We start from the raw sequence: 24,266 nt of genomic DNA, 5'->3' as shown, positions 1-24,266 counted from the left end.
CCAGTCTGGTCCAATCTATCAATACATTGACTGAGTTTAGGACAGATGTGTTACCCCCCTGGGCAGTCCCAGAAGCTCTCAGCGATGCCCAGGAGACCCCGGGGGTGGAATTAGTCTCTGATGTTAGTGCAACACAGGCGATAGTGAATGGACAGCCCATTTTACACCCCGCACGATTTTCCTTTCCACTGAAGTCAGTGTAACTCGGGCTGTCGATTCACCATCGCTGTTTTGAGCTACGGCCAAAGAACAATTTCAACCCCAGCCTCAGATTTTCAGATGTAAGGAATCTTACTACACCAGGTTATAGTCCAGCAGTTTTATTTGAAAATCACAAGCTTTCGGAGGCTTTCTCCTTCGTCAGGTGAGATCGTCACACTCACCTGACGGAGGAGAAAGCCTCCGAAAGCTTGTGATTTTCAAATAAAACTGTTGGACTATAACCTGGTGTTGTAAGATTCCTGACATTTGTCCACCCCAGTCCATCACCGGCATCTCCACATCAGATTTTCAGAGCAGCTCTTTAAAGGGAACGTGACCTGTCACTACTATCATTCACTACTGAGATTAATAGTCACACCTGTCACTACTATCACTCACTACTGAGATTAACACTGTCACACCTGACATTTCTATGATTCATTACTGAGATTAATACCACGACAATTATGGAACTAAAGTAGTAAAATTCTACAACTGAAGTGGACAATCAATTGTAACACCACGAATTACAAGCAAACTCACCTAAAGTTACTATTTTTAGTGTTAGTGACAGACCCGCACAAAGAAAAGCACAAAGACCCCACGGATCCTTAAAAACAGCAAAGCTTCTGAGCTCCTGACATCATCCGAGGGCTGACCCGGGAGTGACATCATCCGAGGGCTGACCTGGGAGTGACATCATCCGAGGGCTGACCCGGGAGTGACATCATCCGAGGGCTGACCCGGGAGTGACATCATCCGAGGGCTGACCCGGGAGTGATACAATCACATCCAGCAACCCAGAAATAACTTCTTTCGAGTGGCAGACCCGGGAGTGATGTCAACAGAATCTCAGATTAATTTAACAGTTTTAGGGATTTGTTCCCACAATAAAATGCTGGAAACACGGGTTCAGTGAATGTGGTTTGAAATGTGTGTAAATGTCTCAGTGAGTCAGTGACCCGGTGAAATGACAGAGTCCCGGCCTCGTAGTCTAACTGAACTCGGATCCTGCTGATTGACCAGTTCAATGGGAGGACAGTGAACTCGGAATTGTGATAGGCTCTGAGAGGAGAATCATCATAAAAATCCAAACACCAGGATTTCCTGCTGAGCCGAAGATTAGACTCGTCCCCCTCCCTCTCTACACTCCCACACACAATCCCTATTCCCCAATCCTTCCCATCAGTCTCCACATCCCAGGAATGGGATCCTGAGGAGAAACTCTGGGAGCAGAGGACTTGGGGACAGTCTTTAAACCTCTCTGGGTGAGGTGGTTTGGGCTGTTCCCATTCAGTCCATGTTACTGATCTCAGATCATCAGACAGAACCAAGTTCCAGTTTACTGTCTTTGGATCCAGGCTCATCGGTGACCTTTGCCCTGGAGAGGAGAGAAGAGAAGAGATTGGTCAGACAGGGTTATTCCACTCAGATCAATGATTGACAGCTGCAGGGTGGGAGTGTCAGTATTTCCCAGACAGTGTCAGCCCCATATTACCTCTTACACTGGATTCATCCCATGTTAAATCAATGGCCTTCAATCAGAATCCCTGTTAAATAGCAGTGTGTGGGTCCCAGTGCTGTACACTCAGTGCAAACACTGCAGTGGAGACACACAGTAGCAGTCAGTTTAATCACACAAGCCCCTGGCACTGTGCTCACGTTCTCCCAGCCCCAATGGAGGGGATTCACCGGCACACAACACATCCCACAGACTCACAGTTCCAGCCCCACAATCTCAGCACCGGCTGTACTGGGAACACACAGCTCACAGGAGGGAGGATTCAGTGGGGAATTGAGGGGAATCTGATCTCCCTTCTGTACATTAAACTGTTGCTCCCTGTCCACTCTGAATTCACCAACACTCCCTCCGGACCCGGGTCTGAGACTCGGACCAATTCCGAGCTGTGAGGAGGGAACAGGAGCAGGAGCAGGAACTCGACCCTCGAATCCCTCGCACTGAAGAAACAGCACCGGGAAATAAAGGGTCAAATCAACAAATGAAGGGTCAAATCAACAAATAAAGGGTCAAATCATCAAATAAAGGGTTAAATAGAAATTAATGATCCCCGTTTAAGATTATAAACACACCTTGGAATATTCCCGCTCTCCCCCTGATCCCAGTCCCCTGCTCGATGACGATCCCTGGGACAGGGGCTGCCCCTGTTGAGCTGATTCTGCCTCCTCCCCAGAGCACAGATACTGACAGCCCTGTGAGGGACGGTGTCCCTTTAAGAGACACACTGATTGGCTGTGTGTAACTCCGATGTTAGCGAAGGGTTAATCAAATGGGACTGTTATTGATTCCTCTTTATATTAATGTAACTGTGTTCAGTAACTTTTCAATTGGAACTGATCTGACCAGCAGTTTGATTCTCCCTTTGATATGGACAGACCCTGTAACAAGACCTTAGGAGGCGTGTCGGTGCGAGTGGAACGGCATCTTGTAAACTCTTCGTCTTTGCACTTCACAGGGACATGAGAGAGGTGGGAATGGTGGTTCGTTGTCTGTAATGTTGAAGCTGGTTGTATTGAGACATAAACAGCTGTCTGTAAAGGCCCCCCTGGAAGGAGACCCCTGTCGAAAGGAACACGGCCCAGTGTGAGGAACAGCAACACGTGCACTGGAGGGTTCGAATGTCTTTGATGGTTCTGTAACTGACCTCATCCTAAGGATTTGATTGACAGATCAATCAGGATGTGGAAATCATTGACAGGGGACATGAAAGGAACAAGAGGTAATACTAAAACACAACAGGATTGGGAAAAACGATAAACAGTCATAGTGGGAAGAGAGAGCTCAGAATCTGATGGGGCCTGACCAGCCAACCATTTCACTGTTAACGTGTGGATTCTCCGGGTTAAAAACTCCTGAGTGCTGTTGTTGTGTGTGTTTAATTATTGTCAATAATAGTTATCATATGCTTAATAAACCTGTGACTATCCACCCGTATCATAGAATCGTTACAGCACAGGAGGAGGCCAATCGGCCCATCGAGCCTGTGCTGGCTCTTTGTCAGGACAATCCAGTTAGTCCCATTCCCCGGTCTCTCCCTGTAGCCCTGCAAATTTTTTCTCTTCAAATATTGATCAAATTCCGTTTTGAAAGCCACGATTGAATCTGCCTCCACCACCCCCTGGCAGTGTATTCCAGATCCCAACCTCTCGTCGCCATTGGTTCTTTTGCCAATCACCTTAAATCTGTGTCCTCTGGTTCTCGACCCTTCCACCAATGGGAACAGTGTCTCTTTATTTACTTTATCTAAACCCGTCATGATTTGAAACACTTCTATCCAATCTCCTCTTGTCCACGTGACTATTAGGTCACTGACCAGAGCGGAGCGGACCCCGAGGTGAGAGACCCGAGAGCGGGGATAAAAGGAGGGGCGACCCAAGACCCGAGAACAGAGCGGCGGCAGACCTGAGAGGGACCAGAGCCAGGACCATAGCGCCATGGGTGACTCGGCTGTACAGGGGGGGGGGGGGCGGGGGGAGAAGGTCAGGAGAGCAACAGTGATAGGGGATTCTACAGTTATGGGAACAGGCAGGCATTTCTGCAGCCACGGACGCGAGTCCAGGATGGTATGTGGCCTCCATGGCACCATGGTCAAGGATGTCACTGAGCGTCTGCAGACCGTTCTGGAGGGGGAGGGTGAACAGCCACAGGTCGTAGTCCATATCAGTATCGACGACACAGGTAGAAAGAGGGATGAGGACCTGCAGACAGATTTTAAGGAGTTAGGAAAGAGATTAAGAAGCAGGACATCAAAGGTAGTAATCTCCGGATTACTCCCAGTGTCATGCGCCAGTGAGTATAGAAATAGGAAAATAGAGCAGATAAATGTGTGGCTGGAGAGATGGTGCAGGAGGGAGGGCTTTAGATACCTGGGGCATTGGGACTCGTGTTGGGGGAGGTGGGACCTGTACAGGCCAGAGGGGTTGCACCTCAATGGAGCTGGGACCAATGTCCTCGCGGGGAGGTACACGAGTGCTGTGGGGGGCGGTGGGTTTAAATTAATTTGGCAGGGGGATGGGCACCAGGATGTAGCATTAGAAAAGAGAAACAAGGGGCACAAAGGATCGGGAGAGACGGACAGCAATAGAGCAAGAAATAGTACAGTATTAGGTGGGATCGGACTAGGAGAGAGTAGAAGAAAGTCTAAGACTGGTTTACAGTGTATGTGTGTAAACACACGAAGTGTGGTAAACAAGGTCAGTGAACTGCAGGCACAAATAGTCACACGGGAATATGATGTCATGGCGATAACAGAGACCTGGCTCAAAAAGGGCAGGATTGGATACTAAATATTCCTGGTTACAAGGTCATCAGTGGAAGAGAGGGAAGGAAAGAAAGGAATGGGGGGGGGAGGCAGTATTGATTAAGGTGAATAATGCAATGCTGGAGAGAGGATGTCCTGGAGGGGGCAAGGACAGAATCTATTTGGTTAGTTAAGAAACAATAGAGGTGCCATTACACTACTGGGAGTATTCTATAGGCCACCAACTAGTGGGAACAATATAGAGGAGCAAATTTGCAAGGAAATTACAGAGCGGTGCAAAAGCTATAGAGTAGTGATAATGGGGGACTTCAACTATCCCAATATAGTCCAGGATAATAATAATATAAGGGGCAAAGAGGGGGAGGAATTTTTGAAATGTGTTCAGGAGAACTTTCTTGATCAGTACGTATCCAGCTCAATGAGGAAGGAGGCATTGCTGGACTTGGTTCTAGGGAATGAGGCGGGCCAAGTGGAGCAAGTGTCAGTGGGGGAGCATTTAGGGAACAGCAATCATAATATCATAAGGTTTAGAATAGCTATGGAAAAGGGCACGCACCACTCTAAAGTAAAAATACTCAATTGGAGGAGGGCCAATTTCAGTGGGATGAGAACAGATCTGGCCCAGGTAAACTGGAATCAAAGATTGGCAGGCAAAACAGTAATTGAACAGTGGGCAGCTTTGAAGGAGGAGATGGTTCGGGTACAGTCTAGGTACATTCCCACGAGGGAGAAAGGTAGGGCAACTAAAGCCAGAGCTCCCTGGATGACAAAAGAGATGGAGAGTAAGTTGAAATGGAAAAAAGGGGCGTATGGCAGATGTCAAGTGAGAACCAGGCAGAATATAGAAAGTTCAGAGGGCAAGTGAAAAAGGAAATAAGAGGGGCAAAGACAGAGTATGAGAATAGACCGGCCAAAAAAAAATGGAGTCATAAAACTGAACAGACCACCCGGCATTGGACCACGAGGCACCGGACACGACAAAGGCAAACCAAGCCCAGTTGACCTTGCAAAGTCTTCCTCACTAACATCTGGGGACTTGTGCCAAAATTGGGAGAGCTGTCCCACGGACGAGTCAAGCAACAACCTGACAAAGCCACACACTCAGAATAATCCCTTCAGCCAACGTCCCAAACTCTTCCATCACCATCCCTGCGTATGTCCTGTCCCACCGGCAGGACAGACCGACCAGAGGTGGCGGTTCAGTGATATACAGCAAGCAGGGAGTGGCCCTGGGAGTCCTCAACATTGACTCTGGACCCCATGAAATCTCATGGCATCAGGTCAAACATGGGCAAGGAAACCTCCTGCTGATTACCACCTACCGCCCTCCCTCAGCTGATGAATCAGTCCTCCTCCATGTTGAGCACCATTTGGAGGAAGCACTGAGAGTAGCAAGGGCACAGAATGTATTCTGGGTGGGGGACTTCAATGTCCATCACCAAGAATGGCTCGGTAGCACCACTACTGACTGAACTGGCCGAGTCCTGAAGGACATAGCTGCTAGACTGGGCCTGCGGCAGGCGGTGAGCGAACCAACATGAGGGAAAAACCTACTTGACCTCGTCCTCACCAATCTACCTGTCCATGACAGTATTGGTGGGAGTGACCACCGCACAGTCCTTGTGGAGATGAAGTCTCGTCTTCACACTGAGGACACCAAGCATCGTGTTATGTGCACTACCACCGTGCTAAATGGGATAGATTCAGAACAGAACTAGCAGCTCAAAACTGGGCATCCACGAGGCGCTGTGGGCCATCAGCAGCAGCAGAATTGTATTCCAGCACAATCTGTAACCTCATGGCCCGGCATATTCCTCACTCTACCATTACCAACAAGCCAGGCGATCAACCCTGTTTCAATGAGGAGTGCAGAAGAGCTTGCCAGGAGCAGTACCGGGCATACCTAAAAATGAGGTGCCAACCTGGTGAAGCTACAACACAGGACTACATGCATGCTAAACAGCGGAAGCAACATGCTATAGACAGAGCTAAGCGATTCCACAACCAATAGATCAGATCAAAGCTCTGCAGTCCTGCCACATCCAGTCGTGAACGGTGATGGAAAATTCAACAACTAATGGGAGGAAGAGGCTCTCTGAACATCCCCATCCTCAATGATGGCAGAGTCCAGCACGTGAGTGCAAAAGACAAGGCTGAAGCGTTTGCAACCATCTTCAGCCAGAAGTGCCGAGTGGATGATCCATCTTGGCCTCCGCCCGATATCCCCACCATCACAAAAGCCAGTCTTCAACCAATTCGATTCATTCCACGTGATATCAAGAAACGGTTGAGTGCACTGGATACAGCAAAGGCTACGGGCCCTGACAACAACCCGGCTGTAATGCTGAAAACTTGTGCTCCAGAACTCGCCGTGCCTCTATCCAAACTGTTCCAGCACAGCTATAACACTGGCATCTACCCGACAATGTGGAAAATTGCCCAGGTATGTCCTGTCCACAAAAAGGAGGACAAATCCAATCCGGCCAATTACCGCCCCATCAGTCTACTCTCAATCATCAGCAAAGTGATGAAAGGTGTCGTCAACAGTGCTATCAAGCGGCACTTACTCACCAATAACCTGCTCACCGATGCTCAGTTTAGGTTCCCCCAAGACCATTCGGCTCCAGGCCTCTTGGTCCAAACATGGACAAAAGAGCTGAATTCCAGAGGTGAGGTGAGAGTGACTGCCCTTGACATCAAGGCAGCATTTGACTGAGTGTGGCACCAAGGAGCCAGAGTAAAATTGAAGTCAATGGGAATCAGGGGGAAAACTCTCCAGTCGCTGGAGTCATACCGAGCACAAAGGAAGATGGTAGTGGTTGTTGGAGGCCAATCATCTCAGCCCCAGGGCATTGCTGCAGGAGTTCCTCAGGGCTGTGTCCAAGGCCCAACCATCTTCAGCTGCTTCATCAATGACCTTCCCTCCATCATAAGGTCAGAAATGGGGATGTTCGCTGGTGATTGCACAGTGTTCAGTTCCATTCGCAACCCCTCAGATAATGAAGCTGTCCGTGCCTGCAAGCAGCAAGACCTGGATAACATCCAGGCTTGGGCTCATAAGTGGCAAGTAACATTCGCGCCAGACAAGTGCCAGGCAATTACCGTCTCCAAAAAGAGAGAGTCTAACCACATCCCCTTGACATTCAACGGCATTACCATCACCGAATCCCCCACCATCAACATCCTGGGGGTCACCATTCACTAGAAACTTAACTGGACCAGCCACATAAATACTATGGCTACAAGAGCAGGTCAGAGGCTGGGTATAATGTGGAGAGTGACTCACCTCCTGACTCCTCAAAGTCTTTCCACCATCTACAAGGCACAAGTCAGGAGTGTGATGGAATACTCTCCACTTACCTGGATGAGTGCAGCTCCAAAAACACTCAAAAAGCTCGACACCATCCAGGACAAAGCAGCCCGCTTGATTGGCACCCCTTCAACCACCCTAAACATTCACACCCTTCACCACCAGCGCACAGTCGCTGCAGTGTGTACCATCCACAGGGTGCACTGCAGCAACTCGCCAAGGCTTCTTCGACAGCACCTCCCAAACCTGCGACCTCTACCACCTAGAAGGACAAGAGCAGCAGGCACATGGGAACAACACCACCTGCACGTTCCCCTCCAAGTCACACACCATCCCGACTTGGAAATATATCACCGTTCCTTCATCGTCACTGGGTCAAAATCCTGGAACTCCCTACCTAACAGCACTGTTGGAGAACCTTCACCACACGGACTGCAGCGGTTCAAGAAGGTGGCTCATCACCACCTTCTCAAGGGCAATTAGGGATGGGCAATAAATGTTGGCCTTGCCAGCGACGCCCACATCCCATGAACGAAGAGAAAAAATGAGGGCATGGCCAAGGTACTGAATGAGTACATTTCATCGATCTTTACCAAGGAAGAAGATGCTGCCAGAGTCTCAGTAAAGGAAGATAAAGTTGAGACACTGGATGGGCTAAAAATTGATAAAGAAGAGGTACTTGAAAAGCTCGCTGACTTAAAGTAGATAAGTCACCCACTCTGAATGGGATGCATCCTTGGATGCTGAGGGAAGTAAGGGTGGAAATTGTGGAGGTACTGGCCATAATCTTCCAAACAACCATAGATACAGGGGTGGTGCCAGAGGTCTGGAGAATTGCAAATGTTACACCCTTGTTCAAAAAAGGGTGTAAGGATAAACCCAGCAACTATAGGCCAGCCAGTTTAATCTCAATGATGCGGAAACTTTTAGAAACTATAATCCAGGACAGAATTAACAATCAGTTGGATGAGTGTGGATTGATTAGGGAAAGCCAGCACGGATCTGTTAAAGGCAAATCATGTTTAACTAACCTGATAGAGATTTTTGACGAGGTAACAGAGAGGGTAGATGAGGGCAATGCAGTGGATGTGGTGTATATGGACTTTCAAAAGGCATTTGATAAAGTGCCACATGGTAGGCTTATCATCAAGATTGCGGCCCGTGGAATAAAAGGGGCAGTGGCAACATGGATACAGAATTGGCTAAGTGACAGGAAACAAACAGCAGTGGTGAACGGTTGTTTTTCGGACTGGAGGGAGGTGTACAGTGGTGTTCCCCAGGGGTCGGTGCTGGGACCACTGCTTTTGTTGATATATATTAATGACTTGGGTGTACAGGGCACAATTTCAAAATTTGCAGTTGACACAAAACTTGAAGGGTAGTGAACAGTGAGGAGGATAGTGATAGACTTCAAGAGGATATAGACAGGCTGGTGGCATGGGCGGACATGTGGCAGATGAAATTTAATGCAGAAAAATGTAAAGTGATACATTTCAGTACGAAGAACGAGAGGCAATATAAACTAGATGGCACAACTCATAAAGGGTACAGGAACGAGAGATCTGGTGGTATATGTGCACAATTCGTTGAAATTTGCAGAGCAGGTTGAGAACACGGTTAATAAAGCATACGGGATCCTTGGCTTTATAAATGGAGGCATAGAGTACAAAAGTATGGAAGTCATGATGAACCTTTATTAAACACTGGTTCGGCCACAACTGGAGTATTGTGTCCAGCTCTGGCCCTGCACTTCAGGAAAGACGTGAAGACCTTAGCGAGGGTGCAGAAGAGATTTACTCGAATGATTCCAGGGATGAGGGACTTCAGTTACGTGGATAGACTGGAAAAGCTGTGGTTGTTCTCCTTGGAACAGAGAAGAGTTGTGAGGAGATTTGATCGAGGTTTTCAAAATCATGAAGGGTCGAGACGGAGTAGATATGGAGAAACTGGTCCCATTGGGGGAAGGGTCAAGAACCAGAGGACAGAGATTTAAGGTGATTGGCCAAAGAACCAAAGGTGACATGAGGAAAAACATTTTCACACAAGTGGTCAGGATTTGGAATGCACTGCCCGAGGGGGTGGTGGAGGCAGATTCAACCATGGCCTTCAAAAGGGAACTGGATAAGTACTTGAAAGCAAAAAATTTGCAGGGTTACGGGGAAAGGGCGGGGGAGTGGGACTTGCTGGATTGCTCTTGCATATAGCAGGCACTGACTCGATGCGTCGAATGGCCTCCTTCCGTGCTGGAACCTTTCGAGGATTCTATGAGAACCGACTGGTAATTTTGTCCCGGATTATCGTTTCTAAAAGATTCCCCACCATCGACGTTAAACTGACTGGCCTGGAGTTTCCGGATGTTTCCTTAAACCCTTGTTCAAAAATTTGCAGTTGAATTTGCAATTCTCCAGTCCTCTGGCACCACCCCCTGATCTAATGAGGATTGGAAGATTCGGGCCAGTACCTCCGCAATTTCCACCCTTATTTACCTCAGCAACCTAGGATGCATCCCATCCGGACCGTGTGACTTATCTACTTTAAGTATAGCCAACCTTTCGAGTACCTCCTCTTTATCAAATTTCACCCCATCCATTATCTCAACCTCCCCTTTTATTGTGACTTTGGCAGCATCTTCTTCCTTGGTAAAGACAGATGCAAAGTATTCATTTAGTACCTCAGCCATGCCCTCTGCCTCCATGCGGAGGTCTCCTTTTACGTCCTTAATTGGCCCCACCCCTCCCCTTACCCCCCGTTTACTGTTTATATGCCTACAGAAGACTTTTGGATTCCCTTTTCTCTTAGCTGCCAGTCTATTCTCATACTCTCTCTTTGCCCCTCTTATTTCCTTTTTCACTTCCCCTCTGTATTTTCTATTTTCAGACTGGTTCTCACTTGTATTATCAACCTGACATCTGTCACACACCTGCTTTTTCTGCGTCATCTTACTCTCCATCTCTTTCGTCATTCAGGGAGCTCTGGCTTTAGTTGCCCTGCCATTCCCCCTCATGGGAATGTACCCAGACTGTACCCAAACTATCTCCTCTTTAAAGGCCGCCCATTGATCAATTACAGTTTTGCCTGCAAATCTTTGATTCCAATTTACCCGGGCCAGATCCGTTGTCAACCCACTGTAATACTGTCGACCCTATTATATTGAGCAGGAACTGATCAGTAAGAACATCGTTCGTCTAACCCGCCCCTCCCTGACCCATGGGGGGTGAAGCTCTGGCCCATTACAGTGAGGAATGTTTAAAGCAGGTGTCACTGGGGACTGAGGATTAATCTCAGGCTCCTGATCCACACACACGGGGACCTGATATTAAAGTTCGGGGATATTCCCAACTGTCTGAACACAACTAACCCGACCTGCTCTCAGTCCCTTATATTGGAGAAAAGCTGCATGTTCTTACCAATGATTCCCAGTATGTCTGAGTGATACTTTTCCGATCCATTCAGCCTCTTCTGGATAAGTTGAGATATATTGGACAGGTTCAGGGTGAGCGCTGGAACATCTGGGTCTGTGACTCTCTGAGTCTCAGTCACTCTGGAATGAAAGAGGAGAGAATGTTTTTATCAGTGGGGACATTTCAGATCAGAAACCCAAAGGGGAACGAGTGATCAGTGCAACAACCTGCACCCCTTCTAACGCTCGTACTGAGACCCCGCAGCAACCCATCCTGAAAATGGCAGAATCCCGGGATTTGCAGTCTCCCTGCATTCACACTGATCTCCACACGTGCAGTGGGATCCTGGTTTGCTGCCACTTCAGCTCAATTTGTGATTTTCAAAGCCGTCTGTGTTCAGTCCAGTTTTTCTGGACTGGAGCCCTCATCTTTCCATTATTAATAATTATTATTATCCCGAGGGTCTCCAGTCTGTGCTCCCCCCTCTCTGCAGGATCACACTCTCCACAATCATTTGAAGTGAGGAGAGGAGAAGGAACAGCCTCCCAGGGACCTGGGATCAGTGGGATTCCCTCACAGAGGGTCCAATCACAGTGACATTACTGGGAAATCTCAGCACTGACTCATTTCTCTGTTAGTGGATAGAATGAGCCAATCACAACACATTTTACTGTCACTCTGACACTGGGACCTGCCCCTCTCCTCATTTCTCCATGGGCTGGTTGATGGAACAAGCCAATCACACAGCACTTACTGACCCAATGGAATAAAGCTGTCACTGACACACATGGAGCCTTTCGGAAGCCTCGGTTAGATACAGGTCACTGCAGGTTTCTCTCTCTCTCACTTCCTGTCTAACAGGTTCCTGAGAAGCTCGACACACCGATGGAACAGCACAGGTCACTCCCATTTCCGACAGGCTGCCTGAGCCAATAACCCCTCAAACCACAGTTAAACATCACTCAATATTCCCACCATTTGAAAGCACCTTATCTGGGAAGGTTTCCAAGCGGTGATTCTACTTTCACTCTTCTCCCAGATACAGGGGAAGGTTCCCTATCAGCAGCAGGTACTGTATGACTGAGAGGAACTTACCTGGAAAGGAGCTGCTTCGAGTTCTGTGAATAAAGAGAGGAGATCAAATCAGTCAACGAACAAATCAACACCCAATGGAACCAAAGAGTGAATTTGGGATTGAGAGTAAAGAGTTCAGTGTATAACAGTAGGTGGGGCCAGTCACAGGAATGGGCAATAATCCCACATTTCACTGCACTCCATCCTGGGGCAGCGCCAACACTCCCAGGGCAGGGCTGAGGGAGCAGCGCCAACACTCCCAGGGCAGGGCTGAGGGAGCAGCGCCAACACTCCCAGGGCAGGGCTGAGGGGGCAGCGCCAACACTCCCAGGGCAGGGCTGAGGGGGCAGCGCCAACACTCCCAGGGCAGGGCTGAGGGGGCAGCGCCAACACTCCCAGGGCAGGGCTGAGGGGGCAGCGCCAACACTCCCAGGGCAGGGCTGAGGGGGCAGCGCCAACACTCCCAGGGCAGGGCTGAGGGGGCAGCGCCAATGCTGGACCCACCAACAATCTTCAAACAATTCAGCCCTCTCACCAGCCTCACAGAAACGCCCCATTCCCCAGACATGGCCCTGTTTATATTGAAGATGTACCTGAATAAAGGAGAGAGGGTCCCTCTGTACCAGACTCTGGGTTTCTCTATCCATTAATTGAATCTGTTCCATCCCATTTAATGCTTCAGAACAGCTTCTAATCTGTGAGAGAGCTCGGAGCCCCTCCTCATCGATCAGTTTCAGTGCGTATTCTTCATCTTCTTCCAGCTCTCTCCTCCATTCAGAGAAGCTCTTCGATAGCTTTCCTTTCAACTCATTGATTCGTGTCTGAAACCCAAACCAACTCTCATTACAAACGGCCCTTCCACACAGCTCTTACCCTGAGCACACGGCACTTTCCAGGGATGGGACAGTTTGTTTCGATCACTACTCAATCACCCGTTAAAGATAGACAAGCAGTGGGGGGAGGGTCTACTGGGAGAGAAAACAGAGTTTAACGAGTGTTGCCTTGAGCCTTGAGTTTAATAGAAAGAGCACTGTATTTAGACTGTGTATGGCACTGCCACCTGGTCCATCCACACCTGGAGTGATGGGTCCAGTTTTGGTGCCCACACCTGGTGAAGGAGATTGAGACTCTGGAGAGGACGGTGGCCAGAATGACACGTAGTCTGATGGATTTTAGTTCTGAGGATCGGCTCCAAGAGGGAGGGTGATTTACAGAAAGGCAGGCCGAGAGGGACATGATTGAGGTTTTTAAAATGATCGAGGGATTATTGGACTCACTCGTTGGGTGAGGTACTTGAGATGGATCGGGATGGTGGGACTAGAGGGCCTGTGTATAAAATCCATAGGCACAGAGTTAGGTTAGACCCCAGAGGCCTCGATCTCTGGAACAGACTCCCTGAACATGTCGGGGGTATGGAGTCACTCCCACCCTTTAAAAGGGAGCTGGGGAGGAATTTCCCAGAGTTTGTCCTGAATTGTCTGCAGGTGTTTTTTCTCTCTTCTGTTTGCCTTTCCCAGGTGAGTACATGGCTCGGGGTGGATCAGTGGTGTGTGTGATTGAACCCTGTCTGCATGGGGCAGGCTCGCTGGGGCTAATGGTCTTTTCTTCCTCTTCCTTTCTATGTTCATCTGACACAGGCTTCAGGGCAAGTCTCCAACTCCCAGCCTCTGACTGTGTCTGTTTCAGGAAATCCAGTGCCCAAGTGATGTAATAATATTCCCTGGGAGGTGCAGGGAGAGTTAAGCAGCTCCCCCTCACATCAAACACACGGGGAACTCAGTGTAATCAGTGACTCGGCCCCAACACAACCAGCCTGGTTTGGAAGGCCTGTTTCTGATGTGCTCATTGACTCAGCGGGGAGAGAAACCCTTTCTAAATCCAGTCCCACTTTACCCACCTTTATTTCAGCTTCTGATCTCTCCAAGTCTCGCTGTTTGCTGGAACCCTTCTGCTGGACTCGAAGCTTCTCGATTTCTCTCTCCAATTCTTCCTGTAAAGGCAATTAGGAAGTCTTTAAAATAACAGGGCTTTGGTGAGACTACACCTGGAGTACCGTGTACAGTTTTGGTCTCCTTACCTAAGGAAGGATATACTTGCCTTCGAGGCAGTTTCACGAAGATTCACTGGATTGATTCCTGGGATGAGAGGGTTGTCCTATGAGGAGAGATTGAGTACAATGGGCCAATACTCTCTGGAGTTTAGAAGATTGATCGGTGATCTCATTGAAACATGTAAGATTCTGAGAGGGCTTGACAGGGTAGATGCTGAGAGGTTGTTTCCCCTGACCGGACAGTCTAGAATTTGGTGGCATAGTCTCAGGATAAGAGGTCGGCCAATTAGGACTGAGATGAGGAGAACTTTCTTCACTCAGAGGGTTGGAATTCTCTACCCCAGAGGGCTGTGGATGCTCAGTCGTTGAGTATGTTCGAGACTGAGATCTATAGATTTTTAGACTCTAACTGAATGAAGGGGTATGGGGATCTGGCGGGAAAGTGGAGTTGAGGTCGAAGATCAGCCATGATCTTTTGTATGGCGGAGCAGGCTCGAGGGGCCGTATGCTCCTATTCCTTATGTTCTTATAACAACAACCTGCATTTATATCACGCTTTTAACGTAGTAAAACCTCCCAAGGCTCTTCACAGGAGAGTCATCACACAAAAATTGACACCGAGCCAAAGAAGGAGACTTTAGCACAGGTGACAAAATGCTTGGTTAAAGAGGTAGGTTTTAAGGAGAGTCTTAGAGGAGGAGAGGGAGAGGTGGAGAGACGGAGAGGTTTGGGGAGGGAAATCCAGAGCTTAAGGCCGAGACTGCTGAAGGCACGGCCGCCAATAGTGGGGCAAAGGAATTTGGGCATGCACAATAGGCCAGAGTTGGAGGAACGCAGAGTTCTCGGAGGGTTGTAGGACTGGAGTAGGTTACAGAGATAGGAAGGGTGAGGCCATGGAGGGATTTGAATTTTATAATCGAGGCGTTGCCGGACTGGGAGCCAATACAGGTCAGCGAGCACATGGGTGATGGTGAACGGGACTTGGTACAAGTTAGGATATGGGCAGCAGAGTTTTGGATGAGCTCATATTTAAGAAGGGAGGTCGGCCAGGAAAGCATTGGAATAGTCAAGTCTGGAGATAACAAAAGCATGGATGAGGGTTTCAGTGGCTGATGGGCTGAGGCAGGGGTGGACACAGTCGATATTCCGGAGGTGGAAGTAGGTGGTCTTAGTGATGGAGAGGATATGGGGTCGGAAGCTCAGCTCAGGGTCAAATAGGACGCTGAGATTGCGATAAGTCTGGTTTAGCCTGAGACAGTGGAAAGGGAGAGGGATGGAATAGGTGGCTAGGGAACGGAGTTTGTGGCCGGGGGCAGGGGGGGGTGTCTCAGACAATGGCTTCAGTCTTCCCAATTAATTGGAGGAAATTTCGACTCATCCAGGACTTGATGTCGGACCATCAGTGTGAGAAATCAGAGGCAGTGGATGGGTCGAGTGAGGTAGTGCTGAGTGTCATCAGTCTAAGTGTGGAACATAAGAACATAAGAAATTGGAGCAGGAGTAGGCCAATCGGCCCCTCGAGCCTGCTCCGCCATTCAATAAGATCATGGCTGATCTGATCCCAACCACAAATCTAAAGAACACAAGAAGTCGGAGCAGGACCCGGCCACATAGCCCCTGGGCCCTCTCCGCCACCTACAGGGCATTGACCGATCCGAACTCAGCTTCATGTCCAATTTCCTGCCCGCTCCCCATAACCCCTAATTCCCTTTACTTCTAGGAAACTGTCTATTTCTGTTTTAAATTTATCTAATGATGTAGCTTCCACAGCTTCCTGGGGCAGCAAATTCCACAGACCTACCACCCTCTGAGTGAAGAAGTTTCTCCTCATCTCAGTTTTGAAAGAGCAGCCCCTTATTCTAAGATTATGCCCCCTAGTTCTAGTTTCACCCATCTTTGGGAACATCCTTACTGCATCCACCCGATCAAGACCCTTCACAATCTTATATGTTTCAATAAGATCGCCTCTCATTCTTCTGAACTCCAATGAGTAGAGTCCCAATCTACTCAACCTCTCCTCATATGTCCGCCCCCTCATCCCCGGGATTAACCGAGTGAACCTTCTTTGTACTGCCTCGAGAGCAAGTATGTCTTTTCTTAAGTATGGAGACCAAAACCTCACAATGTGTTTTCAGATGATGCCGCCGTGGGGCAGCATGCAGATGAGAAATAGGAGGAGGCCAAGGATAGATCCATGGGGGACTCCAGAGGTATCGGGGGGGTGGGGAGAGAAGCCATTGTCGGAGATTCTTTGGCTACGACTGGATAGATCGGAATGGAACCGGGCGAGGGCAGTCCCACTCAGCTGGACAAAAGGACAGGCGTTGGAGGACGATGGTGTGGTCAACCATGTCAAAGGCTGCAGACAGGTGGAGAAGGATGAGGAGGGATAGTTCACCACGGCCACAGTCACAAAGGATCTCATTTGTGACTTTTTAGTCGGGCCGTTTAAGTACAGTGGCAGAGGTGGAATCCTGATTGGAGAGGTTCAAATGTAGAGTTGCGGGAAAGATTGCCACAGATTTGGGAGGTGACAACACGTACAAGGACTTGAGAGGAAAGGGAGATTGGAGATGAGGTGGTAGTCTGCAAGGACAGAGGGGTCTAGGGTGAGTTTTTTGAGGAGGGAGGTGATGACAGCAGATTTGAAAGGGAGTGGGACAGTACCTGAAGAGAGGGAACTATTTACAATATCAGCTAGCATTGGGGTCAGGAAGGACATAAGAACATAAGAAATAGGAGCAAGAGTAGGCCATACGGCCCCTCGAGCCTTCTCCGCCATTCAATAACATCATGGCTGATCTTCGGCCTCAACTCCACTTGCCCGCCCTATCCCCACATCCCTTGATTCCCTTCGTGTCCAAAAATCTAACCATCTCAGTCTTGAATATACTCAATGACTGAGCATCCATAGCTCTCTGGGATAGAGAATTCCAAAGATTCACAACACTCAGTGAAGAAATGTTTCCTCATCTCGGTCCGAAATGGCCGACTAGGACTCCGAGTTCTAGACTCTCCAGCCAGGGGAAACAGTCTCTCAGCATCTACCCTGTCAAGCCCTCTAAGAACGTGATATGTTTCAATGCGATCATCTTTCATTCGACTCAATACCAGAGAGAATACAGGCCCATTCTACTCAATCTCTCCTCAGAGGACAACCCTCTCATCCCAGGAACCAATCTAGTGAATCTTCTTTGCACCCCCTCAAAGGCAAGTATATCCTTCCTTAGATAAGGAGATTGAAACTGGACACAGCACTCCAGGTGTGGTCTCACCAGAGCCTTATATCATTGCAGCAAGACCTCCTTACTCTGATACTCCAACCCCCTTGCAATAAAGGCTAACACACCATTTGGGGAAGTTGGGTGGTCAGTAATTTACCGGGAATAGGGTCGAGAGAGCAGGAGGTGGGTCTCATGAACAAGGTGAGCATGGAGAGGGCATGAGGAGAGATAGGAGATAAATGAGAGCGCGATGTGAGTTCAGGGCTCGGGCGGGGGGAACCTTGGGGGAAGTTTGGTTTGGTGGGCTAGGGGAAGGGACAGAAGAGGCGGAGGCAGCTGAACGGATCACATAGAATGGACAGCACAGGAACAGGCCATTCGGCCCAACAGGTGTACGCCAGTGTTTATGCTCCACACGAGCCTCCTCCCATTTTACTTCATCTAACACCATCAACTTATCCTTCTATTCCTTTCTCCCTCATGTGTTTATCAGCCTCCCTGTAAATGGTATCTATGATATTCGCCTCAACTACTCCTTGTGGTAACACGTTCCACATTCTAACTACTCTCTGGTAAAGAAGTTTCTCCTTAATTCCCTCTTGGATTTATTAGTGACAGTCTTATATTTATGGCCCCTTGTTGACCAAAGGACCAAGGATGGTCTCTCGAGAGGTGGATCAGGAATTCTAATATTTTAATCAGGTTGCCAGCCTCAGATTTTAGCTGCCATCTGGATTTAATGGCTGTGGGACGGGATTTCCAGGACTCGGGAAACCTGGCAGCTGAAGGGAAGCGGGAGCTGCCGGATCCAGCAGGTAAGTGCTTTTCCAGCACTGCTTGTGGGCCAGGAGGAGCAGGAGCGAGCTCTCCCCCGGACCTTCAAGCAAACCTGCCGCCATCTCTCCCCCACCCCCACGATCGGGCTACACACTTCGCTATCTGCCTCCCTCCCAACAATTGGCCAAACCCCTGCCGATCTCACAGCCCCTGGTGGTCTCTGTCCCCCCGCCATTTCATCCCCCGTAATCTCACACTCCCGGGTGTGATCTCACAATCCCCCGCTGAGTAAACCAATTCCATTGAGGTACTCCCTCCCCTCAAATAACGGACTCAGTGTCTGGGCCCCGAGCAGAAATATTCCCTTCTGTGGCTCTCAGTAAAGAGGCGCTCCCTGCCCTGTATAAACTGAGTAACCACACACACCGGCTTCTTTTCACACTGACTCACCATGTGCTGCCAGACTGGGCCTGTGGCAGGTGGTGAGCAGGCCAACATGAGGGAAAAACCTACTTGACCTCGTTCTCACCAATCTACCTGTCGCAGGTGCATCTGTCCATGACAGTATTGGTAGGAGTGACCACCGCACAGTCCTCGTGGAGACGAAGTCCCGTCTTCGCACTGAGGACACCATCCAACATGTTGTGTGGCACGATCACCGTGCTAAATGGGATAGATTCAGAACAGATCGAGCAGCTCAAAACTGGGCATCCATGAGGCGCTGTGGGCCATCAGCAGCAGCAGAATTGTATTCCAGCACAATCTGTCACCTCATGGCCCCGCAAATTCCTCACTCTACCATTACCAACAAGCCAGGGGATCAACCCTGGTTCATTGAGGAGTGTAGAAGAGCATGTCAGGAGCACCACCAGGCGTACCTAAAAATGAGATGCCGACCTGGTGAAGCTACAACTCAGAACTACATGCATGCGAAACAGCAGAAGCAACATGCTAGAGACAGAGCTAAGCAATTCCACAACCAATGGATCAGATCAAAGCTCTGCAGTCCGACCACATCCAGTCTGAATGGTGGTGGAAAATTAAACAACTAATGGGAGGGGGAGGCTCTGTAAACATCCCCATCCTCAATGATAGCAGAGTCCAGCATGTGAGTGCAAAAGAAGAGGCTGAGGCGTTGCAAACATCTTCAGCCACAAGTGCCGAGTGGATGATCCATCTCGGCCTCCTCCCGATATCCCCATCATCACAAAAGCCAGTCTTCAGCCAATTCGATTCACTCCACGTGATATCAAGAAACGGCTGAGTGCACTGGATACAACAAAGGCTTTGGGCCCCGACAACATCCCGGCTGTAGTGCGAAAGACGTGCGCTCCAGAACTAGCCGCGCCTCTAGCCAAACTGTTCCAGTACAGCTACAACACTGGCATCTACCCGACAATGTGGAAAATTGCCCAGGTATGTCCTGTCCACAAAAAGGAGGACAAATCCAATCCGGCCAATTACCGCCCCATCAGTCTACTCTCTATCATCACCAAAGTGATGGAAGGTGTCGTCGACAGTGCTATCAAGCGGCACTTACTCACCAATAACCTGCTCACCAATGCTCAGTTTGGGTTCTGCCGGGACCACTCAGCTCCAGACCTCGTTACAGCCTTGGTCCAAACATGGACAAAAGAGCTGAATTCCAGAGGTGAGGTGAGAGTGACTGCCCTTGACATCAAGGCAGCATTTCATCGAGTGTGGCACCAAGAGCCCGAGTAAAATTGAAGTCAATGGGAATCAGGAGGAAAACTCTCCAGTGGCTGGAGTCATACCTTGCACAAAGGAAGATGGTAGTGGTTGTTGGAGGCCAATCATCTCAGCCCCAGGACATTGCTGCAGGAGTTCCTCAGGGCAGTGTCCTAGGCCCACCATCTTAGCTGCTTCATCAATGACCTTCCCTCCATTATAAGGTCAGAAATGGGGATGTTTGCTGATGATTGCACAGTGTTCAGTTCCATTCGCAACCCCTCAAATAATGAAACAGTCCGTGCCTGCATGCAGCAAGACCTGCACAACATCCAGGCTTGGGCTGATAACTCGAAAGTAACATTCGCACCAGATAAGTGCCAGGCAATGACCACCTCCACTTTACATTCAATGGCATTACCATCATCAAATCCCCCACCATCAACATCCTGGGGGTCATCATTGAACAGAAATTTAACTGGACCAGCCATATAAATACTGTGGCTACAAGAGCAGGTCAGAGGCTGGGTATTCTGCAGCGATTGACTCACCTCCTGACTCCCAAAGCCTTTCCATCATCGACAAGACACAAGTCAGGGGTGTGATGAAATACTCTCCACTTGCCTGGATGAGTGCAGCTCCAACAACACTCAAAAAGCTCGACACCATCCAGGACAATGCAGCCCGCTTGATTGGCACCCCATACACCCTTCACCACCGGCGCACCATGGCTGCAGTGTGTACCATCCACAGAATGCACTGCAGCAACTCGCCAAGGCTTCTTCGACACCTCCCAAACCCCCAATCTCTATCACCTGGAAGGACAAGAGCAGCAGGCACATGGGAACACCACCACCTGCACGTTCCCCTCCAAGTCTCACACCATCCTGACTTGGAAATATATCGCTGTTCCTTCATCATCGTTGGATCTAAATCCTGGAACTCCCTACCTGACAGCACTGTGTGAGAACCTTCACCACACGGACTGCAACGGTTCAAGAAGGCGGCTCACCACCACCTTCCCAAGGGCAATTAGGGATGGGCAATAAATGCTGGCCTCGCCAGTGACGCCCACATCCCATGAACAAATAAAAAACAAATTTTCACACGGACTCAGCTCCTCCATTTCCAGGAATCAGCCGAGGGGAAAGGGAGACAGACTCAGTCACACCAGCATTTCTCAAACACCAATTCCCTCTTGTTGTGAGAAACAGTTTCTCCCCCCAGCCCCTGAGTCACCCCCCGTGGGTGTCCCTCACTCCCCCCACCGGTGATGGTCCTCTCCCTGCTGGTCAGATGGCAGAATACCCCAGCGTTACACAGGGCGAAAACATGCTCTGCTCTACAGCCCTATGCCATGGAGTGCCAGTTCTCACAGGTGCCCACACAGTGAATTACTGAGCTCTACAGTGCCCTCACCAGGAGCGGCTGAGTGTGGGTGAGGGGCAGTCACCCTGGGCCACTCTAACACCCTCCCAGAGCCCACCCTGTTCTCTCAGACTGTAAGAGAAAAGAGAGGGAGCAAATCTGACTGACAAACAGCTGTAAACCCAGACCCGGGGCAGCAAGAAAACACTGGGATAAATCAGCACTGTCTGCAATAAGTTCTAATTAATGTTGGTCATTAACAGGAAAATTCTCCCTCACTGTATTTAATATCGGGATTTGTGTCACTCACCTTAATTGCAGCTTGTGCCTGATCCAGGCTCAGCAGTGTGTGGGATTTATGTTTCCCTATTATTACACAAGAAACACACACACACTCTGTATCATCTTCACAGTAGTATTCAAGGATCTTCTTATGGTCAACGCACCGCCTGTCTTTAAGGTCAGCTCCAGGCTCGATGAGGGTGTGTCCACTGAAGGCCTTGTTCAGCAGATGTGGTTTTAAATGATGGGAGCAAAGAGATATTTCACATTTCAGACACGTCTTCACAGCTGGGGATGGATTCTCGACACAGTAATCGCAGACGACACGGGCTGAATCAGCAGGAGGCTGTGACCGCTTGTATTTTTCCACAATATTACACAGTGTGAAGTTTCTCTCCAGACTGGGCCTGGGGTTGAATTTCCGGTGACACTGAGGACACTCAAACCCTTCTGGGCCTGGTGACTGGGCCCAAACTCCCTCAATACATTTCAAACAGAAACTGTGCTGACAGGACAACACCACCGGGTCCTGGTACACCTGGAGACACACAGCACAGGTTAATTCATCCTCTGAAGCTCCGGGCTCCATTCCTCCAGCTCCTGAAGCAGCTTTCACACAGAACAAGAGAGAGCGAGGAACCAGAGCAGGAAGTGAAATTCTTATAAACACCCGGTGCCGGGAGTGACGGGGCAGCAAACTGGGCCCAGTGAACACAAACCGAAAATAATCAGCTCAGAACAGACCCAGAATGGGACAAGAAACAAATTAAACCGGAGATAAAGAGGAAAAAATCCCCTTTCCAAACCCTGCAGAGAGGAAGGTGGAAAATAAACCCGGGAACCGCCTCTCTGCCTGACGCGCCTGCGCGGGGCTCCCCCCCGCCCCCCCCGGGGGCACTGGGCCCGGGCCGGAGCAGAGCGAGGGAGGGACGGGCAATGTGGAGCCTGGAGAGGCGGCTCCACCCCCCGGGGGAACCTGGGGCTCTTCCAGCACCAACAGGCCCGGACACTGCGGCCTCTCCACACAGAGCCGCAATCTACAGCGGCGCTGCTCGGACTCGGCCTTTGGCTGAGCGGGGAGTCATCTCCCTGTGAGCGGGCTGATGAGAGCAGGAGCTGCGGGACTGTGGAATTGGACAGCAGCTTTCGGCACAATAATCTCCACTGGAAATGGTGGGGAGTGGGTTAGAGCCCAGAACAGGGAGGGAATGGAGAGAGAGAGAGAGTGTAGGGGGAGGGAATGGAGAGAGAGAGTGTGTAGGGGGAGGGAATGGAGAGAGAGAGTGTGTAGGGGGAGGGAATGGAGAGAGAGAGAGTGTAGGGGGAGGGAATGGAGAGAGAGAGTGTGTAGGGGAGGGAATGGAGAGAGAGAGAGAGAGTGTAGGGGGAGGGAATGGAGAGAGAGAGAGTGTAAGGGGGAGGGAATGGAGAGAGAGAGTGAGTGTAGGGGGAGGGAATGGAGAGAGAGAGAGAGTGTAGGGGAGGGAATGGAGAGAGAGAGAGTGTAGGGGGAGGGAATGGAGAGAGAGAGAGAGAGAGTGTAGGGGAGAGGGAATGAGAGAGAGAGAGAGTGTAGGGGGAGGGAATGGAGAGAGAGAGAGAGTGTAGGGGGAGGGAATGGAGAGAGAGAGAGAGTGTAGGGGGAGGGAATGAGAGAGAGAGAGTGTGTAGGGGAGAGGAATGGAGAGAGAGAGAGTGTAGGGGGAGGGAATGGAGAGAGAGAGAGTGTAGGGGGAGGGAATGGAGAGAGAGAGAGTGTGTAGGGGGAGGGAATGGAGAGAGAGAGAGAGTGTAGGGGGAGGGAATGGAAGGAGAGAGAGTTGTAGGGGAGGGAATGGAGAGAGAGAGAGTGTAGGGGGAGGGAATGGAGAGAGAGAGAGTGTAGGGGGAGGGAATGGAAGAGAGAGAGAGAGAGTGTAGGGGGAGGGAATGGAGAGAGAGAGAGAGAGTGTAGGGGGAGGGAATGGAGAGAGAGAGAGAGTGTCGGGGGAGGGAATGGAGAGAGAGAGAGTGTAGGGCGAGGGAATGGGAGAGAGAGAGAGTGAGTGCAGGGGAGGGAATGGAGAGAGAGAGAGTGTAGGGGGAGGGAATGGAGAGAGAGAGAGTGTAGGGGGAGGGAATGGAGAGAGAGAGAGTGTAGGGGGGAGGGAATGGAGAGAGAGAGAGTGTCGGGGGAGGGAATGGAAGAGAGAGAGAGTGTAGGGCGAGGGAATGGAGAGAGAGAGAGTGTAGGGGGAGGGAATGGAGAGAGAGAGTGTAGGGAGGAGGGAATGGAGAGAGAGAGAGTGCAGGGGGAGGGAATGGGGAGAGAGAGAGAGAGAGAGAGTGTAGGGGGAGGGAATGGAGAGAGAGAGAGTGTAGGGGGAGAGGAATGGAGAGAGAGAGAGTGTAGGGGGAGAGAATGGAGAGAGAGAGAGTGTAGGGGGAGGGAATGGAGAGAGAGAGAGTGTAGGGGGAGGGAATGTGAGAGAGAGAGTGTAGGGGGAGGGAATGGGAGAGAGAGAGAGTGTAGGGGGAGGGAATGGAGAGAGAGAGAGTGTAGAGGGGAGGGAATGGAGAGAGAGAGAGTGTAGGGGGAGGGAATGGAGAGAGAGAGAGAGAGAGTGTAGA

General features: G+C 49.9%; 1 protein-coding gene across 1 annotated transcript; it reads right to left on the bottom strand.

Moving 5' to 3' along the window:
• Positions 1 to 426: 426 nt before the first annotated feature.
• On the bottom strand, positions 427 to 22,890 carry LOC137309949 (E3 ubiquitin/ISG15 ligase TRIM25-like). The gene is made up of 6 exons (XM_067977946.1): positions 21,685 to 22,890; positions 14,164 to 14,256; positions 12,860 to 13,087; positions 12,288 to 12,310; positions 11,199 to 11,332; positions 427 to 1,582 (listed from the first exon to the last, which is right to left on the bottom strand). The coding sequence occupies exons 1-6, from the start codon at positions 22,243 to 22,245 to the stop codon at positions 1,059 to 1,061; spliced, it is 1,563 nt and encodes a 520-aa protein (XP_067834047.1). The 5' UTR covers positions 22,246 to 22,890; the 3' UTR covers positions 427 to 1,058.
• Between the last annotated feature and the right edge of the window lie 1,376 nt (positions 22,891 to 24,266).

Source organism: Heptranchias perlo, unplaced genomic scaffold, assembly GCF_035084215.1.
Source record: "Heptranchias perlo isolate sHepPer1 unplaced genomic scaffold, sHepPer1.hap1 HAP1_SCAFFOLD_194, whole genome shotgun sequence".
Taxonomy (NCBI): Eukaryota; Metazoa; Chordata; class Chondrichthyes; order Hexanchiformes; family Hexanchidae; genus Heptranchias; species Heptranchias perlo.
The sequence above is the reverse complement of the archived record's forward strand: the minus strand, read 5'-3'. Positions and strand labels throughout refer to the sequence as shown.

Excerpts from the sequence above, each read along its gene's own strand:
- LOC137309949 (XM_067977946.1), bottom strand. The coding sequence starts at position 22,245 with ATGGAGCCCGGAGCTTCAGAGGATGAATTAACCTGTGCTGTGTGTCTC. Across the intron at positions 13,088-14,163 it reads GATCAGAAGCTGAAATAAAG|ACACGAATCAATGAGTTGAA; the intron begins GTGGGTAAAGTG and ends TTTGGGTTTCAG. Across the intron at positions 11,333-12,287 it reads TCGAAGCAGCTCCTTTCCAG|AGTGACTGAGACTCAGAGAG; the intron begins GTAAGTTCCTCT and ends CTTTCATTCCAG.